The sequence below is a fragment of the Tamandua tetradactyla genome, chromosome 4, assembly GCF_023851605.1.
Source record: "Tamandua tetradactyla isolate mTamTet1 chromosome 4, mTamTet1.pri, whole genome shotgun sequence".
Lineage (NCBI taxonomy): Eukaryota > Metazoa > Chordata > Mammalia > Pilosa > Myrmecophagidae > Tamandua > Tamandua tetradactyla.
In genome coordinates this window covers 115,678,478-115,696,893 of record NC_135330.1, presented here as the reverse complement: position 1 = coordinate 115,696,893, position 18,416 = coordinate 115,678,478, and the positions used below count along the sequence as shown (strand labels likewise).

Sequence of the window (18,416 nt, the reverse complement as noted above, 5' to 3'; positions counted from 1 at the left end):
TGTGAATTTACAAAACAGATCAACACAGACTGGGGAGAAGGAGTGTTTCTATCAAAAAGTAATCCTTCGCTACAGGATTGGTTGAAAAAGTAGAGCAATTTACACAAATAAATGATTCCCATGCTTTCTGGAAACATGTCCACTATAAAAGGGAAGCTTAAATTGTATATGAAATCAGAAACTGAAAAATCGACCCCAAATAAACTTCTATTTGGATTCCTTTGGCAAGATTAGCAAGATTAAAAAAAAAAGGAAAGAAACAGAAAAGAACTTGGACCCTTGCAAATGAAAGTCTATACCTAGGAATGAAGCTAAGCTGGTTACTCAGTTCACCTAGGAGACTTCTTCTGTCTTTAAGACACATTAGTTTTAATTGATTCCACTGTCTTGTTGGCACTTGGGATCCCAAAAGACATTCCATTGTAGTTGGAAAAAAAATGCTCACTTTTAACTCAGCTGTCATTGATGGACGTACACACTGCTTTCCTTCTCTTGCAGGAGATACCTTCCTGGGTTGCCATTATTCTCCCCGCACTTGGTGTTGGACTGGGCCGTCTCACTTTCCATGACTGAATGTGCTTGTTCCTCTGCCAAGCTCTGAGCAGCTCCAGACCAAGCCTGCCTCTGAACATGTTCCGTGTTTCCTAAAGGGAAGCTCCTGCCCGTTGTGAGGGACTCAGCCCCTGCAGCCTGGCTCGCCTGGGCCCCTCTTTCTCCTGTGCCCAGGCCGGCGTGCACTGGGGGAAGCAGCGAGCTCTCCTCAGGCTTGTGCCTGATGTGGTCTCCCTGCTGGGTTTCCTTTTAGGTCTTTCAAAAGCACCACCATGCAGGAACAAACTAAATCAGAAAAACAAAGGCAGCCATGGTGCTCAGAGGATAGCCAGATAGCCTTAGTATTATTACTTTTTTCTTTCTTTAGCTTAAAGTATCCAGTTACATACAAAACTATTCAGACAGACTGAATGCTGCTAACTCCAACTGCATTTAATTGTGAGTCCCTAATTTGACTCAGTTGGCTGAAAGATATGGAATAATCTTTGACTTCTTAGTGGAATTTAAAAAAATCTTATTTATGTTGTGGTGCATATCCAATGAAAATTAGAAATAAAAAAAAAAACACTTCACAGTTGAGAGAGTATTTGCTTCTATAAAGAGCTCAGAGTTTAAAGGAGGTGTAGCCAAAATAAAAGAAAATATATATATATATATTTGCTTATTTATTATGGAATGTGTTAAGGGTTGACTCTTAAGAGCAGGTTTTTGGTTTCATGCTACTAAAATTTGTGTTCAGTACTACACTCACCAAATACTGGATGAATTCCATAAACTATGTAGTGATATTCATTTTGGTTCACGCTAAATTTAAGTTTCTAGCTTTAGAACATACTTGTCAATAGGCATTGAATTTTATTCACTTAACATGTTTATTTTTTCTCCTCAAAAAAGATGCTCACACACTCGAGGGCAGGCTGCGGCTGTGTCTAAGCCTTCCATTATCCCCTGGCACCCGAGTGCCTTGTCTCTAAAGAAGGTGCTAGATTAAAATTTGTTGATCATTTGAATGGAGCTGGGTCATGGTATCTGAGCTATGGTCTATTTGGCACATAGCATATTTTGTATATGTAAAGTTCTGAACATTTTGGGAGAAATGAATCATCTTTAAGTATGCTTCTTAAAAGTTAAAATTAACTTTAATTAGAAGAAATGTTCTCAGGGTTGCCATCTTCCTATCAACTTACAGGACAAAGGCATCAAAAACAAAATGACTAGAAGGGGAATGGGAAATTCAAGTCCACAAACACTTATTGAGCACTCATTTGGTGAAAGGTCCTGGGGTCAGGTGCTGGATGATGGCTAAGATAATAAGCAGAGTCAACATCTATAGGGTGCTTAGCATGTGCTCAACAATGAGTCAAGTCCTAAGTGCTTCACTTGGATTGATGCATTTAACTCGCCCAGTAACAAAGCCAGTAGGGTTCTGTCATGTGAGACCTTACAAACTAGAGCAGCTTCCTCTTTTATTTTCTTTCCTTCTTTCCTGTGTGCTCTTGCCCCACTCCAACTGTCAACCTAGAAGGGGAGCAGGGAGGGTGGGGGATGAGGAGAAGGAAACAGATTGAAAAAGAGAGGGTGAGGGGGCTCAAGCGAAGGAAATAGCTTAAGAATAGAACTGGCTTTTAGAGTTTGGCTTCTTTACAGCAGGAGGCAGACTAGGCAACAAATAAATTTGAATTTTTATAAAAAAATTATCTTCACAGGCTTCAGAGTTGGATGCCAATCTTCTTGAATGAATGCTTCAGTAAATCCGTCCTGATTTTCAAATTTATTAACAAAATTCATTTCCAATTTTATCAGCATCTTAGTTGTGCTCCAGCAAACTTCTTTTTCCCTTTAAGATCCAAAGGGCTAAGAAGAGTGAACTATCTGCCCAGAGTTATATTGAAGTTATGATAGTTTTGGGGAGCTCTAGACAAAGATGCATTGGGAAATAGTATGCATGTGAAAGCAAAAGTACAATTAGATATTCTTTATAACCAGAAAGTAGAGATTTATTGAAAATTTTTTATTTTTTTGAGAAATAAATCCAAAGTATCATTAAAGGTACCTATTAAATTTTGCCTTTTCTAGAAACTAAACCTTTCTGGAAACCAAATACAATATTCTCCATCTTTCCCAAGAATTAATATGTATGCAGGTTGGATAAGATTCTAAACACAGGTTTTTGTTCTAACTGAGAAATGAAACACAAAACCAACATGGTAGGCCAAAGCTCAAGCTATCTGCAGGAAGTGACAGACTCACCACAGCCGACCCTCTTCCATGAAGGATATTCTCCCTGGGATTTCCAAGAATAGGTCAGCTTCTACCTAGGTCTGAGGCAAAATCTCACCATTTAAGCAGAAAGGAAAAGGACAAGTGATTTTTGAAAGGACAGAGAACGTAACTTCTATTTCAGCACTTGGCAATTCCCCTGTCAGTAGAGTGCTATGTTTGAGAAGGCTGCTAGCAGATAACTGACAGAGGCAAATTTGTACCTAAAATGAGTGATGTGTCACTTAACCAGATACCACTGAAAGGGGTGTTTCCGACAGGCTGTGCGTCTCCATCCCTCCCTTCAAAGAGCAGTTAGCAGGGATTTGTCTGTGGCTCCATCAAAAGACCACATGGCAATTCTTGCCCTCAGAATACGCAGGTCTGAAAGGAAACTGCTTGCATTTTGGCAGGATCTTCAAGACCCAAGAGAATTAAAAAAAAAAAAAAAAAAAAAGGCTAGTAGTGTCTTTCCCCTCTCTCTCATGCTGGGCTGTCTTTAAACACCCCATGGCACGTTCGCTGGCCCATCTCATTTGAAAAGGCATGAAAACAACTTTGAAGTGCCGGGTACCTGGCATTTTCACTCCTTCTTTCATCTCTACCCTCAGTGCCTGGAATAGAGCGTGCACTGAGTTTAGTTCATTAATACGACGACCAAGTAGCAAGCCTGGGAGAAGACTCCCACAAGTTCATTGTCTATATTCTACTTCCAGCTTTCATCAGCTGCCCGGGGGAATAAACTGAGAGAGGCGTGGGAAGAGGAGGTTGGGTTAACTACAGAGAGGACGTTCTGGTCCCCGCCGAGGGGAGTGCTTCTTTGACACCCCTGGGAATGCTGGTGGGACAGAGGTCACGTGCCTGTCCTCCATGTGTGGGGTTGCTGTCCCAGTTTATAAGAACTCCACACCGAGAATGCTGCTTGGAATAATCATTATTCTGATCCTATCCTAAGCAGGCTATGAAATTACACACATTTCTCACTCGGGAAATTGACAGGTGGTTTCAAAAGAAATGTCGCCCCCCCCCACCCCCACCCCTGCAAAAGAGCCACCAGGCTCACACCAGAATTTTTGATTGACTCCGTTCTTTTCTCCTACACCTACCTTATAAAGATGCTAAAAATTCAAGTTTCCTGTAAACTTGCCCCTCATCTAGGAACTTCAAAACAATGAAAGCGTTTTTGAGAGAAAAATAATTTGATTTATTTATCGGAAGATCTCATTGAATTTAAGTAGATTGCACTATTACATGCTCTTTTTTTTCTTTTACTATCTGAGGGTTGATAGAATAGAGATGTTAGAAAGGTGGTCTCCTCTATCAAGAAACCCAAACCTAATCATAAAGCAAACCTGAGAAATCTGGTGTCAGCTTAGTAAGAGACATACTTTGACATATAAATGTGAGGTTCATTTTTCAGAAAAAAGAATATATGGCTTCAGAACATAGTGGCATGTGTCTACTTTTATGCTAAGCTTCTGAAATGTTAAATGAATGGAACTGAAGGATGAAAGGGAAATTTTCTAAGGCACTGGTTTCAAACTTTAGCATGCATCAGCATCCACTGGAAGTCTTAAAATACAGATTGCTTGATCCCTGCAGAATTTCTGATATAGTAGGTTATAGGTTGTGAATGAGGCTTGAGAATTTACATTTCTGATAAGCTTCCAGGTGATGCTGATGTTGCTAGACTGGGGAACACACTTTGAGAACCACTACTCTAAGGAAATTAAAACCTGTTCTGGATATGCCTGGATGCTGAAGACTTTTCTTCAGATCATAATTTATGCCTTCTGGCATTCTCTTCTAAACTCATGGAAAAATGGAGCATCCTGACCACTTTGGAATCTTGATTTTGGCTTCTACAACCTATTAGCAGAGATCCTCTATATCTGGTCATATGCAGTCTCTCTGTTGCAAAGCCTGAGACTGGTGTGTGTTTTCTCCTGGTACAAATGGGAAGACAGATGGAATCTATGCCCTCCCTTTAATTTTCTTTTTTGCAATGGAGGCAATGATGGTACTTTCCCCACCCCTTTAGACAACATCCTTCTTTCAGAGAAACACATTCCCTAAGCCTTCTTGGATACTCCCTCCCTCCACTTTTTAAAATCAACTTTATATTTTGAAATAATTTCTAACTTAAAGAACAGTTGCTAAAAATAACATAACTCCGACGCAGATACCTGGGTCTACTAGCTTTTAACATTTTGCCACATATGCCACGTGTCCTTTCTTTCTCTCTCTCTTTTCCCCTCCCCTTCTTTTCTCCCTCCTTCCTTCCCTCCTATTCTCTTTCTCTGCATCCATCCATCCATGCATCTATCCATCCATTCATCCATCCATCAATCCTTCATATTCCAGAGTGAGCATTTATTTCTCTTGCTTGTTTTCACATTATCAAGGGACTGATACAAGGAAAAAGTTTTAAAACAGCTTCTCAGAATGGGCAGGATAAGATTTTCTCTAAGCTTTTGTTGCTCTTTGCAACTCAAAGAGTGGTGCCCCTCTCTTGGTAAACATGGGGCCACCCCTTTGATTACAGATTAGGTAGACTAAAGTTTATTTGAACAAGGTCTGATTATCTAGCCTATCAGCTCAGAAGCTGAATAGCTTCTTTAGGGATTAAACAATTCCTGTGTAAGAAGTACACTGACTGAAACTAAATTTCATCTATATTTCCGCATCTGCTGTGGTTGCCATACTCTGGAAAAGGATTTTTATGGGAACAGGCGAATATACCTGAAGAAAATATAATGGTTCTACATCTACCTAAGGATGCAAAAAAAAAAAGAAAGGAAAGAAAGAAACAACCGGAGTAGTTTAAATCAACATTTTCCTAAGAAGGAGTTTAAAGTTCCATTAATAAAAGGCAGAGTCACTCAGATATGAAAGTTTAGTATAAGTCAAATGAAAGTGAGTTATACGTTCCCTTCCCAATTCTTATTCCCCGCCTAAGATTAGGAAGATCATCATGATACCTCATGGGTGTGTGGCAGTTATCAGTATTACCTGATTCATCAACTCTCATTTTTTTAGTGGGACTGTCACAATTCTCATCATCCGACATTTCCATTTCTTCTTCGCGACGGATGCCCATGAGTTGTTCACTCTGAGCGTTCCGGAGCTCCTGAAATTAGAGGGCACACAAATGTCAGAGTCACAGTTGCATGCCAACAGGCCTGTTCCCAATGGGCGTATTATGAATGACACATCAACGTGTAGAATCTGAAGCTGTTACCTCTCAGGCATTGCCAGACCTAATCTAGAAAGATGTTCTTTCTAGTGGTATGTGTGTGGTATGGGGCAGTGGAAAGACTGAGGGCTTTGGCATGAATCGCTGCACAACCAATGAATGGTCGAGGGCTGGTCAGCAAATGTCTCATCTCTCTAGGGTCTCAACATCCTCATTTGTAAACAGGTGATGATAATGTCCAAGAGCAGGGCTGTTGCAAGGACTGCCATGATTGGACATAGCAGGGGCTCATAATGCAGTGGTTTAAGAACATGAGTGATGAAATTCAAAAGGGTGTAGGCTGCCACTGACCTGCTGTGTTACTTTAGGAAAGGGTCTACAGATCTCTGAGCCTCAATTTGCTCACTTTGAGCACTGTGATGGGGTAATGATTTTGAAGAGTAAATGAGTTAATGCATGGAAAAGATTTAGTATCATGCCAGATACTTGGTTTGCTGAGTTGATGATGCTGGCTATTGTCATTCTTCATCGAACGTTGTGCCGTGTGTGTGTGTGTGTGTGTGTGTGTGTGTGGTGTCACTTAGTACATGAACTCACATACAAACCATTCAGATATCAAACTTAAAATTTGTAAAATGTTGGGTAACAAAATAAAAACAGACAGCTGTGGTGGTAACTGTTTTAGCATCATCACTTTTGGGGCTGGAGATCTTAGGATCATCCCTTACTTTCTCCATTTAGTAGGGGAGTGACCACAGTTACTTAATTATTTTTTGAGCCTTGGATTAATCACCCATAAATGGGGATAATATTGCTGCTTGAAGGCAATAGTGCATGAAAATCATTGTGAAAAGTAAAGAAACACAAAAGAAATATTTTTACTACTGCTACTAAAATCAGGACAATGTAATATTCTATATTAAATAGTAGTATTATTATTTCATATCTGCTGTATATTACTTTCTGAATGCTTTTTCACTGTTCTCCTACATGTACTTTTCCCAAAACAACCTAAAACAGGGAAAGGGCTGCAGTAGTCTTTCTTTTCCTTCTTTCAAATTGTCTCCAAATAAAAGGCAAATAGTTAAAATAATTTCATTCTGAAATAAGCAAAACTAGGAGTAACAATAAAATGAAACACAGTGCCTCATTTATTAGTAGTGTGACTTTAAACACAGTTAGAGTGCCCATTTGCTGGGTGTGTATATATTGCTTTGTAGTATATGTTCTCTCTGTTTTCTACTCTCCCCAGATCACAGATTTTAAACTGCAGCAGGATGGAAAGGAAACTGTTTTTGCTAACTGTATTTGCATGGTCACCTCTGCACCCAGAACTGAGTTTGGAGAGGGCGGGGAAGGAGGGATACAGGGAGGCCAGGGCCTGATGACAGAGCACGTGCCACAGGGCAGTCCAGGGAGAGCACGGGCATGTTGCCTTCTCCTTTGACCATGTCACCCAGCAGAAAGAGGCGCCAATTCCGTCTTAAGTAACACCACCAGGCCAGGGAGACGAATGCTACTCGTGATTAGCATGGACAGTTTTAGGCTGTGGACAGCTAATTTTTCTACTGTCAGAAAGCCCAATTCCCAAAGTACTGAAAATAGTGGAAACAAGGAAAAGTCAGGTGGAAAGAATAAATGAGGCCGAAAGGGCCTGATGCTGAAGTCCCTACAATTAATGACAAACTGTCATACGCTGGCTGCTGTTGTGGAGAAGAGTGACAGAAAGGAAAAAGTTGGGACAGAAAAAAAATGCTGAGGGTGTTTCCACGGGGTGCCTCGGGTTCAGCAGTAAATCACTGGTACACTCTAATAAATCCGTAAAGGTGTTGCAGATAATTAACAGATGCCGTACACAGGAATGCAGAAAAATCAAGCCAATTATCAAGCTTATATGCAACTGAGAAATCATCCACAATGTTAAATTACCAACCAGTATTTAATCAATTAAGTGACACGGAGGAAAGAAAATCAAAGGTAATTCAGAATTCTATTTCCTAGGGTTTATCAAAAGAGGTAGCGGGAGTGGCAGGGAGGCACAGAGACCCTTAATGGAGCACATTTCCAGGCTGTGCACCATCCTTCCTACCTCCTGTGCTAAGCAAAGTCGGCAGGCTTCCTGGAGCGAGGCCAGCAGCCTTAGCACGTCCTGCCCCGCAGTGGAGAGGACGGCCCCGGGAGGTGGGTCTCCAGGAGAGCAGGTGGACAGGACAGGAGCCGACTTAGGTTAGAACCTGATAGCTGCTGACACCCACGTGCGAGTGGCAGCATTTTTAGGCTCATGGTTATTGAGCATTTTGCCATCTCCCTCTTTCTCTTAACATTTCTTTTAATCATGAAAAGAAATGCCTTGTACGTGCAGGTAAAAAAAAGGAAAAAAAAATCAACAATGCACAGATGATTCCCAAATCTGAATCACAGTTTATTGATTCTGATTTGTGTTTTTATAATGCTCAATTTGTACACTGCACCATAAATGAGGAATCTTTTTTTTTTTCTCCTCCTGAAATAGAAACCTTGGCTTGGGTCTTTACTCAATGGGTGATGGGTGCGGGCGCATCAGGTAAGCACCCTTTGTTTTTTTCTGGCCCCTGAAATATGAGAGAGAAATCTCACCTCCTCTTTCTCATAATCCTGAACAGGAACAGAACTGTGTCAGTCCCCGACCACCTTCTTAGGCATTTGTGAACAAAATTAAAAAAAAAAAATGTCCTTCTTAACAATAAATTACACTAGCATTTTAAGTGTCCCATTATTGTGAAGTCATTCGGTATTCACCATAATAACAGTGATAATAAAGAGTTCATTTGTATTCATATGGATGTTACACTGAGTGCCATTGGTATTCAACTGTAATTTAGCATTAGTTAATAGGCACTTAAAATGCTACCCAAATGATTGATATCACAGGACTCCGTAGGTTCTCAAACTCCATATAAAGCAGTTATTTTACAAGTGTATGCCAAAATCATTAAATAAAGAGACCTTACCTTCTACAAGTTTGGGATTTTGAAAGAGGGGAATATCATTCAGAGAACTTTAATAATAACATGCTAGAGATGGAGAGGCATCCAAATGAAAAGCATTCGCTTATTAAAAAAGAAGCAAAGACAGTATACTTACTTTGACATTACGGGTTCAAAGCGTACACTACACTGTGGGATTAAAAAATAGGAGCTGGATGACCAGTGACTAAGGAGATATTTTGGTCCCTCTGGATATCTAGAAAGGTCAAGTCTGCACTCTCTCATTGGAAGTGGACACTCACACTTCACACATGCATTGATGCCAATGCACTCAGCTAGCCTGAACCTTCACTCCCCTTGGGGAAAGTACTCTAGGGAGAGGTGTGATATACCCTAATGGGTAGCACAAGGGACTAAGGCAGGGCTTATGATGAAAAGACAGGGAAGGAACGGCATACCTGCCATGTGTGGTCCAAAGAGCAAACCATCATCATCACGAACACTGAAAAAAATCCAAATTTATTCCAAAACTAGCTTTCTATTTTGAGTTACACTTTTGTTCAAAATGACTTATTAAGCAGTGTCTCCATTTATTTCTCTAGTCTTTCCAATGAATGGGAAAGATCATTTTCTCCCTTTACGGGAGAGAAAAGCACTCTATCCTTTAAGAGTTAGATTGCCGCTTTTCTAGGTAAGGAGCAAATCTGAGCTAGATTTGGAGCTGAGAAGGAGACAACATAATGGCTGGAGGACTGCCCACTCCAACAAAAGCCCTAGTGGTGGCAGGCAAGCCACACTATTCTCTGCCAGTCCAGCTGTGTGATGGTGGTTAAAAAGTAATAATAAAATCACCAACCTCAGAATGCTTTCGCCAAATGTCTATGTTCTTGCGCTGAGCTTTCGAGAAATGGTCCCAAGCTTTTTGTCTGGTAGAAGCGTTGAAAACGGCCACAATCTGCTCAACTTTGGTGAACAAGGAAGTCAAACAAGACAAGTAATTTATGTTGTGATCACTCTAGGGAAGCAAAGCCAAGACACTAGGAGTCTATGGATGATGTCCCAATAGAAACAACATCATCAATATCCATCCAATCTGTGCCTTTTGTACTTACATTTTAGCAATCTTGGGGTTGTCTCCCTTCAAGTCTGCCTCCATAACTTAAGATTAAAACAAATTCTAAATAGGAGTGGGAAAGGTGCATGGGCAGCTGCTTCGAGCATTCTTTAGTACTCGTTCCAAATTGTGATTTCGTACATCTACATACCTCGATCTATAGATATACATGCACTAGTGTTAGCATTCAGGTACAGATACTTAGATAAATAATGCCTGGGTTGGGGGCTTAGAAGTGAAGCTGGGGTGGAGTGGCTGAATGCAAAGAGCCAAAGATATACCTTTTACCCTTTCGATCCCCATCTTGAGGACTCAATTGCAGTGCTCTGAAGATATTACCATGTCAAGTCTTAAGCTGAGGGAATGGGATGGTTTGTTACATCTCCCCTCAATCTCAAGGGCTGTATTTATCTCTGGCTGCTTTTTCTGTTCCTGTGGCACCTCTGAGGCCAGCCCACCAGCCCTCTGGCAGGAATGAGGGCCTCTGCCTCCACTTCAAGACAGACAGGGCTCACCCAACCAGCAGCACTGGTCTGCAGATCTTATTTCAATACCATATGGCCCCCTTCATAGTACATCACGACATTATTCCATTATCACTTTCATAAGGCTCCCCTCCCTCTGGCTCCCAAAGCAGGTAAAGTTCTAATTCAATCACCTTGACTTCATTTAGCACATCTGTGGCTTCTAGGCACAGTGTTCTTGCAATGATAAATGTTGAGGGGTTGTTAACAAAGCTACACAGAGAATGGGATGGGCTCTTAATAGTGGGTGTTAGAGGAGGACCAACTAACTGCTGACTCAATCTTGCTTAACAGTTATTGATCCAGTGAACGTGAGGTTAAGGAAATTGTAGCACTGTTTCAACTGTATCAGTGAACCAGAACTTCTAAATGTTTAGTCAGGAAGGCACAGTTAAAATGTTTTTTTTTTCATGGATGCTAACACCCTAATATAATTTTTTTAAGTGATCCCCAAGGCTCTATTATAAAAAAAGGACACAGAATATCTTCCAAATCTGCTGGTGTATAAAGAGTACCAAAGATTAATATAATAATTGCCATGGAAGAATGACACTTGTTGCCACAATTTTCAAAATTAGCACACAAATATGCATGTAAGCATATAATGAAGCAGAGAGAAAAAGCAGATTCCAGTCACTTACCACATTGTAGATACTTTATAACGCTAGCAACTACTTCTCAATCCATGGGCAATATTCATACAGCAATAGGGCAAAATTCATTCTATGTTTACTGTTATCCACTTCAAGAGAATTTCAACTCTAAATCTCCTAATTTATCAAACCACACCATGTCATATGATGAATTTGTTTCATTCCGTTTTAATGGTAGGATTAGGCTCTGGATGGGGTTTCCACCAGCTTCCTCCCGTGACGTCACCTGGAGGCAATAAAACCAGCAGCATAGTCTCCTTTTAGCTGCTCTAAGTGCTGACCTTCACCGACCATCACTGACCATGGTTTGGGAGAGCTCTGCTCAAGCCCACTGCAGCATTGCTAGTTGCAGTGTGTGCCAGTTTGAATCTGTGGTGGACCCCAGAAAAGCCATGTCCTTTAATCCTCATTCAATCCTGCTGGGTGAGAGCTTTTTTATTGTTTCCATGGAGATGTGAACCATCCAATTGTGGGTGGTAATTTTTGATGAGACAGTTTCCATGGTGATGTATCTCCACCCATTTAAGGAGGGGTTACTTACTGGAGTCCTTTAAGAGGGAACCATTTTGGAGAAATGTTTCAGAGCCACAAGAGCCACCAGAACCAACAGAGTCAATATTATGGACAGAGCCCTGGGGAAACTGTTGAAGAGAAAGTTAACAGATCTCGCCATGTGCCTTCCCAGCCGAGAGAGAAACCCTGAACATCACCTACCATCTTGAACCAAGGTATCTTTCCCTGGAAGCCTTAGATTGGACAGTTTTATAGCCTTGCTTTAATTTGGACATTTTCATGGACTTTGAACTGTGAATTTGCAACTTAATAAATTCCCCTTTTTAAAAGCTGTTCTGTTTCTGGTATATTGTATTCTGGCAGGTAGCAAACTAAAATGGGGAGGGGGAGGAAAGAATGGTTCAGCTATACTGCTTGGGTTTCCTGCTGGCTGTGTCTGCATGCTGGCTGGGATCTGGAGCCCCAGGCTTCCTCTGCAGTTAGCTGCCAAACGGGGGCCACAGTCAGATATAATTATTTGGCAGGGGTGGTGATCCTGTGGAATTAAAGAATGACAGGTCCCTCTTGGAAGAGGGTGACTCCATTGCCAGGACTGTGCTGCTATCCTGACATCAGCCCTCAGGGGGAGGGATGAGTGTTGAGGCTCAACATTTGGGTGGAGAGAGTCAAAATTCTGCTATTAATCAAGAAAGTCTATTAATAAACAAGGTACACTAAATATAAAATTATACATGTCCACATGGGAGTAGGGTGGAGGTAAGACAGACCAATAATGCATATGGAGAAGCTTAGAAGGGAAACAGCACTTACAGGAAAGGTCCAATGACCTAATACTGTAATGGTACAAGGGCAGTAAGAGATAACCTCATTTAAATCATGTACTATTTACAGATATTCCCTGTGTGGGGCTAGGTACCCCAGTTATTTAGACTATTTCAGGGCATACGTTTAATTTATTCATCCATCCATCCATTCATTCATACAAGTGTCTGGGGTTCTGCTAAGTGGAAAGCACTTGGCTGATTGCTGTAAATATATGATTAAGCCATAATCCCTGCCTTTGATGAGGTCATAGTCTCTAGGGAGAAAGAATGGCAAGCAGATCATAATCTTATGCAAGAAAGATATAGATGACAGCCTTGGGAATTAGAGGAGAGAGGGACTAAGTGGGTGGGTGGAATTAGAAAGTACCTGACAAAGAAGGCAGTGTTTCTGGCGGGTCTTAAATGGAGAGCTGTTCAGCATAGATGGCAGGTGTGGGCCCATTCTAAGGCCAGATGGAGTTGTGAAGGAACCACAAGAAACTGGTGGGGATGGGGGTAATGCTGGTTGAGAACAGATCAGGAAGGATGTGTTTGCTAAGCCAGAATTGTGAGCTTTATATTGTAGCCCAGAGAAGGCATATCTGGGTAGAGTTTGTTTTGGAGGAATGACCAAGGCTTGAATTCAGCAAACGGTCTGGAACGGAGGGGTGGACAAGGAGTCATTCGACAGCAAGAGTTGATAGAAAGTGGTGGCTGATTTGATGTGTGGGAGGAGGAAAGGAAGGAGATCAAGATGACTCAGCTCAGGAAGTCCATGTTAAACCAAGACAACAACTGCAGATGGAAGTTTGAGAAAGAAGACAAGGAAGGAATTTGCTTTTGAACATGCTGAGTTTGAGATGCCGAAAGGCCCTCCAGAGGAGCTTAAATGTGGATATATTTCATAGGGTACAGAAAAAAAAGTCAGAGTTCAAAGAGATATGGCTCAGATTTTCTGGGCCATTCCCAATTTCATATAAGTTTACTCTTTTCAATAGGGTAAAAGTATAACTGAATATGACTTAATTTGATACTTCTTTTCCTATGGACTTTTATTCTTTTCTCACAGTCACTCAACAACAACAACAAAAAAACAAACTGTGTAATTCAGCTTATGTTTGAAAAATACCTGTACAGTATTTATACAGTTCCATTTACTGTTCTCATGTCTGCACAGACTGCCCCTGAACCAGCCATTTGTCTTACAAATTAAAGTTCTTGGGCACACAAAAGGACTCTGGAAGACTGCTTGAATCAGCAGAAATTCATCATCATTAGGGAAAAACCACGTCAGACAGTATGCCCTAATGAATGCAAGCCAAAGACAGCATATTTTTAAGTCGTAAATCAGGATGACCACTAGTACCGGTGTCAGACCCATCCACTGTCTACACCAGGGACTGCCAAGAGCTGGTCTGTGAATGAGACTACCACTTATTACTGCTGGGGTACAATTCATATCACTCCTTCCAAGTACAATTAAACCACAATTACTTCGAACCCAACTAAACGGAATCTTCAAAACTCTACTTTGCCAGAGAAAGAGATAAATAGCAAACAAGATGGCATCGGCATTTGTCCAAACAAGATGCTCACAGAAGCTGCGCTGCCAGCAGACGGAATTCAGAGCCACTTCCCACTCAGTGTCTTCACCACTGCTTGTGGCCTGCAGAGGGATGGGCGGGAGGCCCCACAATCCTGTATCACTTGGAAAGGATAAATTCTGTCCTGTGGTTGCCACATTTTTATTCAAGAGAATATGCCTCAAAGTTTTGGAAGTTTTATTGAGAGAAAGAGCTCTCTATCTGAAAATTTCACTTCATCCCCCACAACTTATAAATCTTTCTCCCCAAATTCTATGTTTTAGGTGTTTTGTCTAAATAAAGTTGAGGTTCATGTAAAAAATGCAAAACCATTTAAATTCAAAAGCATGCTTGAATGTCCATCTGAGTCGCTATAATATCCAGCAGGTATAAAAGAGTCGCTAGTTTATCCAGCAGGTATAAATGAACATAACAGAAGGATAGTACAGTCCCGATGAAATTTCTAACCACTCTTTACAGCCACAAAACCCTACTAGGAAATGTTTATTAGCTTATATGTGTGTATGTGTGGAGAGCATTAACCCACATGCACAGCTACTTAACATATGCATACACACACACACTTACATATATATTCTTAAAAATTTCCCCAAACCTACAGAGTAAGGAATTTAACTAATTTTTTTTTGCACTTAAATCATCCCAGAATATTTGGACACCTGCTGAGTACAGTGTACATTTCTTCCTTGAGAGAAAAAGAGACCTTTATTAACTATTTTGAGTCTTCTCTGGGAAGTAAACCTTAGAGCAGGACATCCATTTACCCAGAAATAAACCACACGTAAACAAGCTGCTTTGGGAAGAGTGGGGCACTGAGGGCAAACCCTCAGATTTCTGGGCTGCCTAAGTCATCTGGATTATGAGGGCTGGGCAAAAAGGCACTGAAAGTATCAAAGGATAGATGTTAGGCTTCCTTGAAGATCACAAATGCTGCCCCTTTTGCCTCCACATCTGCCTGCTGCTTTCTCTCTCAGGTTTCCTGCATCTCCGGCATCCCTTGTTCCAGCTAAAAAGCTGTGAAAGAGCCTTAAATCCATTTTGTGACCCGAATATCTGGAGAAACCGATTAAGTCCTTGTAGGCAGCAGGCTTGCTGAAATAAAACACCTCAAACACATCTCCCAAGCTTAATTTTTGTTTTTAATGCCATCTGGGCTCATGATAAAGCCTTAACTCTGTAGGGTTCGGAGGAAATCGTCTCCCTTAAGGGATAACATTTCACTAAATCCTCTATGAATGGTTCATAAGAGATTTTCAAAGGCATATAACAAATGAAATAAATTGACCTCCTCCACCCAAGCTTGTTATTGTTGTTTTTAAATACTAAAAGCTGGGGTTGAATTCTTTTTTTTTTTCAGCGGTTAGAGACAAAAGAAACTATGAGCCTTTAGATGTAAGGCTGGAATTGATGAGCTGTGGCCCCAGATGGAAGAAGTATAGCAGTGAGATGCAATAGGTGATGCCGGCTCTATCAGGGGAGCTGGCACAGGTGAACAGGGGAGAAGCAGAGTGAGGGGGTATGTTTTCAGCAGCAGGTAACCTGGAGGCTGGAGGAAGATTCCTTGACAGAACACTGCACTTTTGGGTGGGGGCCCTAGCAAGAGGGTCACTTTTGGGTGGCAGGCTGTCTGGTGGCAAGCCCTGACACAGAGAATTAAAACAGTCAAACTCATACATTAAGGGGGCATGGCCTAGAATTTCAAGTTGGGGAGGGGAAAGGGCACTCTGGGACTTTTTCCTGAGATGGGTAAAAGGGCCATTGGGTCACACCGTGAAGCCATCACAGCCCTGTTAAACCTGAGGCCCAGACGCTAACATCTAATATATTTCTGAACTTCCTGGCTAGAGGAGGACAGGAGCTTGGGATGAGGGTAGGAAAAAAAGAGAAACATGCTGATCAAATTATGATAAAAGAAAAATTATGTTTTTTTTAAAGCAAATTTTGGGCAGGCAGAAAATGGTCAAATGGCTCAAATAAATGGGAAGATATGAGATAGACAGTAATTTTTACAAATCGGTATAAATTCCAAAACACTTTCACCGAACTGCCGCTCTCCATGTGATTCAGATGCACGCTAAACTTTCAGAACCTCTGACTGAAGTCATTACGTCACTGCATTTTCCCACCAACACTCCGATGCTGGTGCTATTCTTATACCCATTTTTTCTGATACAATGAACTGCACAGATGGTAACATTACCTGTTCAAGGTTATACATTCAGCAGGGGGTAAAGTTGGGAATAAAAATGACATCTGCACAGCTTCAAATCATGTTTTTTATACCCAGGCTACTTTGGGGGTGCAATGTCCCAGGCACTGCACTCCATGCTGGGGATGGAGAGCTCCAAAGGTGAGGCTGGCCCTTGAGCTGTTCCTGGTCCTGTGGGGGGTGGCCGTATACACCCCCTGAATTACAGCCTGAGAACTGCTGCAGCGGGAAGGAGAAGACTAATTGCTCAGGCGAGGCAGGAGACCCTTGCACGACTCCTGGTCTGAAACTGGAAGGCAGTTTTCCAGTGCAAACCAAGTGAGCCTGTGAGGTCGTGGTGGGGCAGGAGGCTGCATTTACCACTCTCCCAAAGTTTACTGAGGACTCTGAACCACAGTGAAGAATTAAGTGTCTGGAAAAAGAGCCCCTACTTCTTGTGTCCACGAGGCTGGAAGCAGCGCCTCTTGGCATATACTCTCAGCCTTCTCACTTTAATCTAAAATGCCTGGTCTTATTTTTGCTTGCTTCTCACTGTGAGTAATAAGCTTTGGCAGGCGAAACTTAATGAGGTGGAGCTGCTAGGGGGTGCTTTCGAGACTCAAATGCACATGTAAGTCTGGGGGCTGCAATTAAAAGGTGCAGGAGAGTCAGGAACCTGTGTTGGTAAAAACTTAGCTATGCTAGTAACCGGTTATGACACTTGGGGAAAGGCTTTGCCTGTTTTGGATCCCAAGGCAAAGGAGGGTTAAGTGGGTAATCTTGAATATCCTTTCTAGCGCTGTGAGCCGACAGAACAGGGGTCGGCAACATTTTTCTGTAAAGGGACGGATGGTAAAGACCCTTGACTTTGCAGGTCATACATCTACTCTGCTCTTACAGTGTGCCGGCAGCCAACGATGATACGCAAATGAGCGGCTGTGGCCATGTTCTAATAAAACTCCATTTATAGAACCGGGCAGTGGGTGGGCTGTGGCCCTAGGATAAGTGTTCGCTGACCTGGTTACAGAAAGGGACTATGTGCCTAAGCCATCTGATTCCTTAAATCGAAATCTTTCCAACTTTGCCTGTGGCTACTCTTTCCTGATTCTCTTTGGGTGCAGTTTTCTTTTGTTAGAGCATGAAGGATAATTTTTGCTACTTTTTCAGTTATGCAGAGTCAAGAATGCATCTTCTCTGCCTTATAATAACTTTTTATTGTATAATCTAACATATATATACAAAGCAAAGAAAGAAAAAAGCAATAGTTTTCAAAGCACTCTTCAATAAGGATAAGATCCCAGAGTTTGTCATGGGCTACCATACCATCATCTCAGATTTTTCCTTCTAGCTGCTCCAGAACATTGGAGGCTAGAAGGAATATTCTTTTTATCATCACAATCGACTTTTTTTGTGTGTGAAAAATAACATTATACAAAAAAATACATTTTAAAGCAAAGCACAATTCATTGTAGAACAGATTTCAGAATTTGGTAAGGGTTACAATTGCACAATTTTAGGTTTCTACTACTATCTGCTCTAAGATACTGGAGACTAAAAGAAATATCAACACAATGATTCAGCAATCATACTTGTTTGCTAAACCCTACCTTCTCTGTATAACTCCACCAAAACACCTTTGATTCAGATTCCTTTTCAAGTTGTCCTGAACTGAAAAAATTTTTGTGGAAAAAGCACACAGCCTTTGTGGATTCTTTCCACTGTGGCTCAGAGACTGTTTCCCTATAGAGGTTCCTCACCCCTTAGTGAACAGTGGCTTCTTTTCTAGTCTCTAGAACTAAGCTCATAACAAAGGAGCAGGGTTTTTCATCTTTAGCTCCCCAAATTTATATCTTCCTGAATTGCTACGCCACTCAACAGCTAAGAGGTTAAATCTTGAAATCTAGCCTTTTGCCGTTCTTCAATGTTTCAGAGTGTAAGACTCTTAATCTGTCTTTCACATTTTGCTATTATTAAAAAAAAATCTTTAAAATGCTACTATCATAGTGGTATTACTTGGCTCAATGTGCATATTTCTGGAGAGCCT

The 18,416-nt window shown here is 41.4% G+C and overlaps 1 protein-coding gene and 1 long non-coding RNA gene across 9 annotated transcripts in view; one reads left to right on the top strand and one right to left on the bottom strand.

Annotated features, from left to right (window-relative positions):
* LOC143681360 (uncharacterized) overlaps window positions 1-1,393 on the top strand; it is an 86,924-nt gene extending 85,531 nt beyond the window's left edge. Inside the window, exon 3 of the long non-coding RNA XR_013174573.1 lies at window positions 499-1,393. This is a non-coding gene — a long non-coding RNA (uncharacterized LOC143681360). The remainder of the gene's footprint in view (window positions 1-498) is intronic.
* The window catches only part of ENOX1 (ecto-NOX disulfide-thiol exchanger 1), a 311,721-nt gene that overhangs the window by 112,469 nt on the left and 180,836 nt on the right, over window positions 1-18,416 (bottom strand). For all 8 annotated transcript variants that reach the window (XR_013174569.1, XR_013174570.1, XM_077158331.1 and 5 more), the window contains 2 exons: window positions 9,830-9,936; window positions 5,824-5,941 (listed from right to left, as the gene is read on the bottom strand). Coding sequence is in view for 6 of the 8 variants with exons in the window: in XM_077158331.1 (XP_077014446.1) it covers window positions 5,824-5,941; window positions 9,830-9,936 (225 nt within the window). In the remaining 2 variants the exon portion in view is untranslated. The remainder of the gene's footprint in view (window positions 1-5,823; window positions 5,942-9,829; window positions 9,937-18,416) is intronic.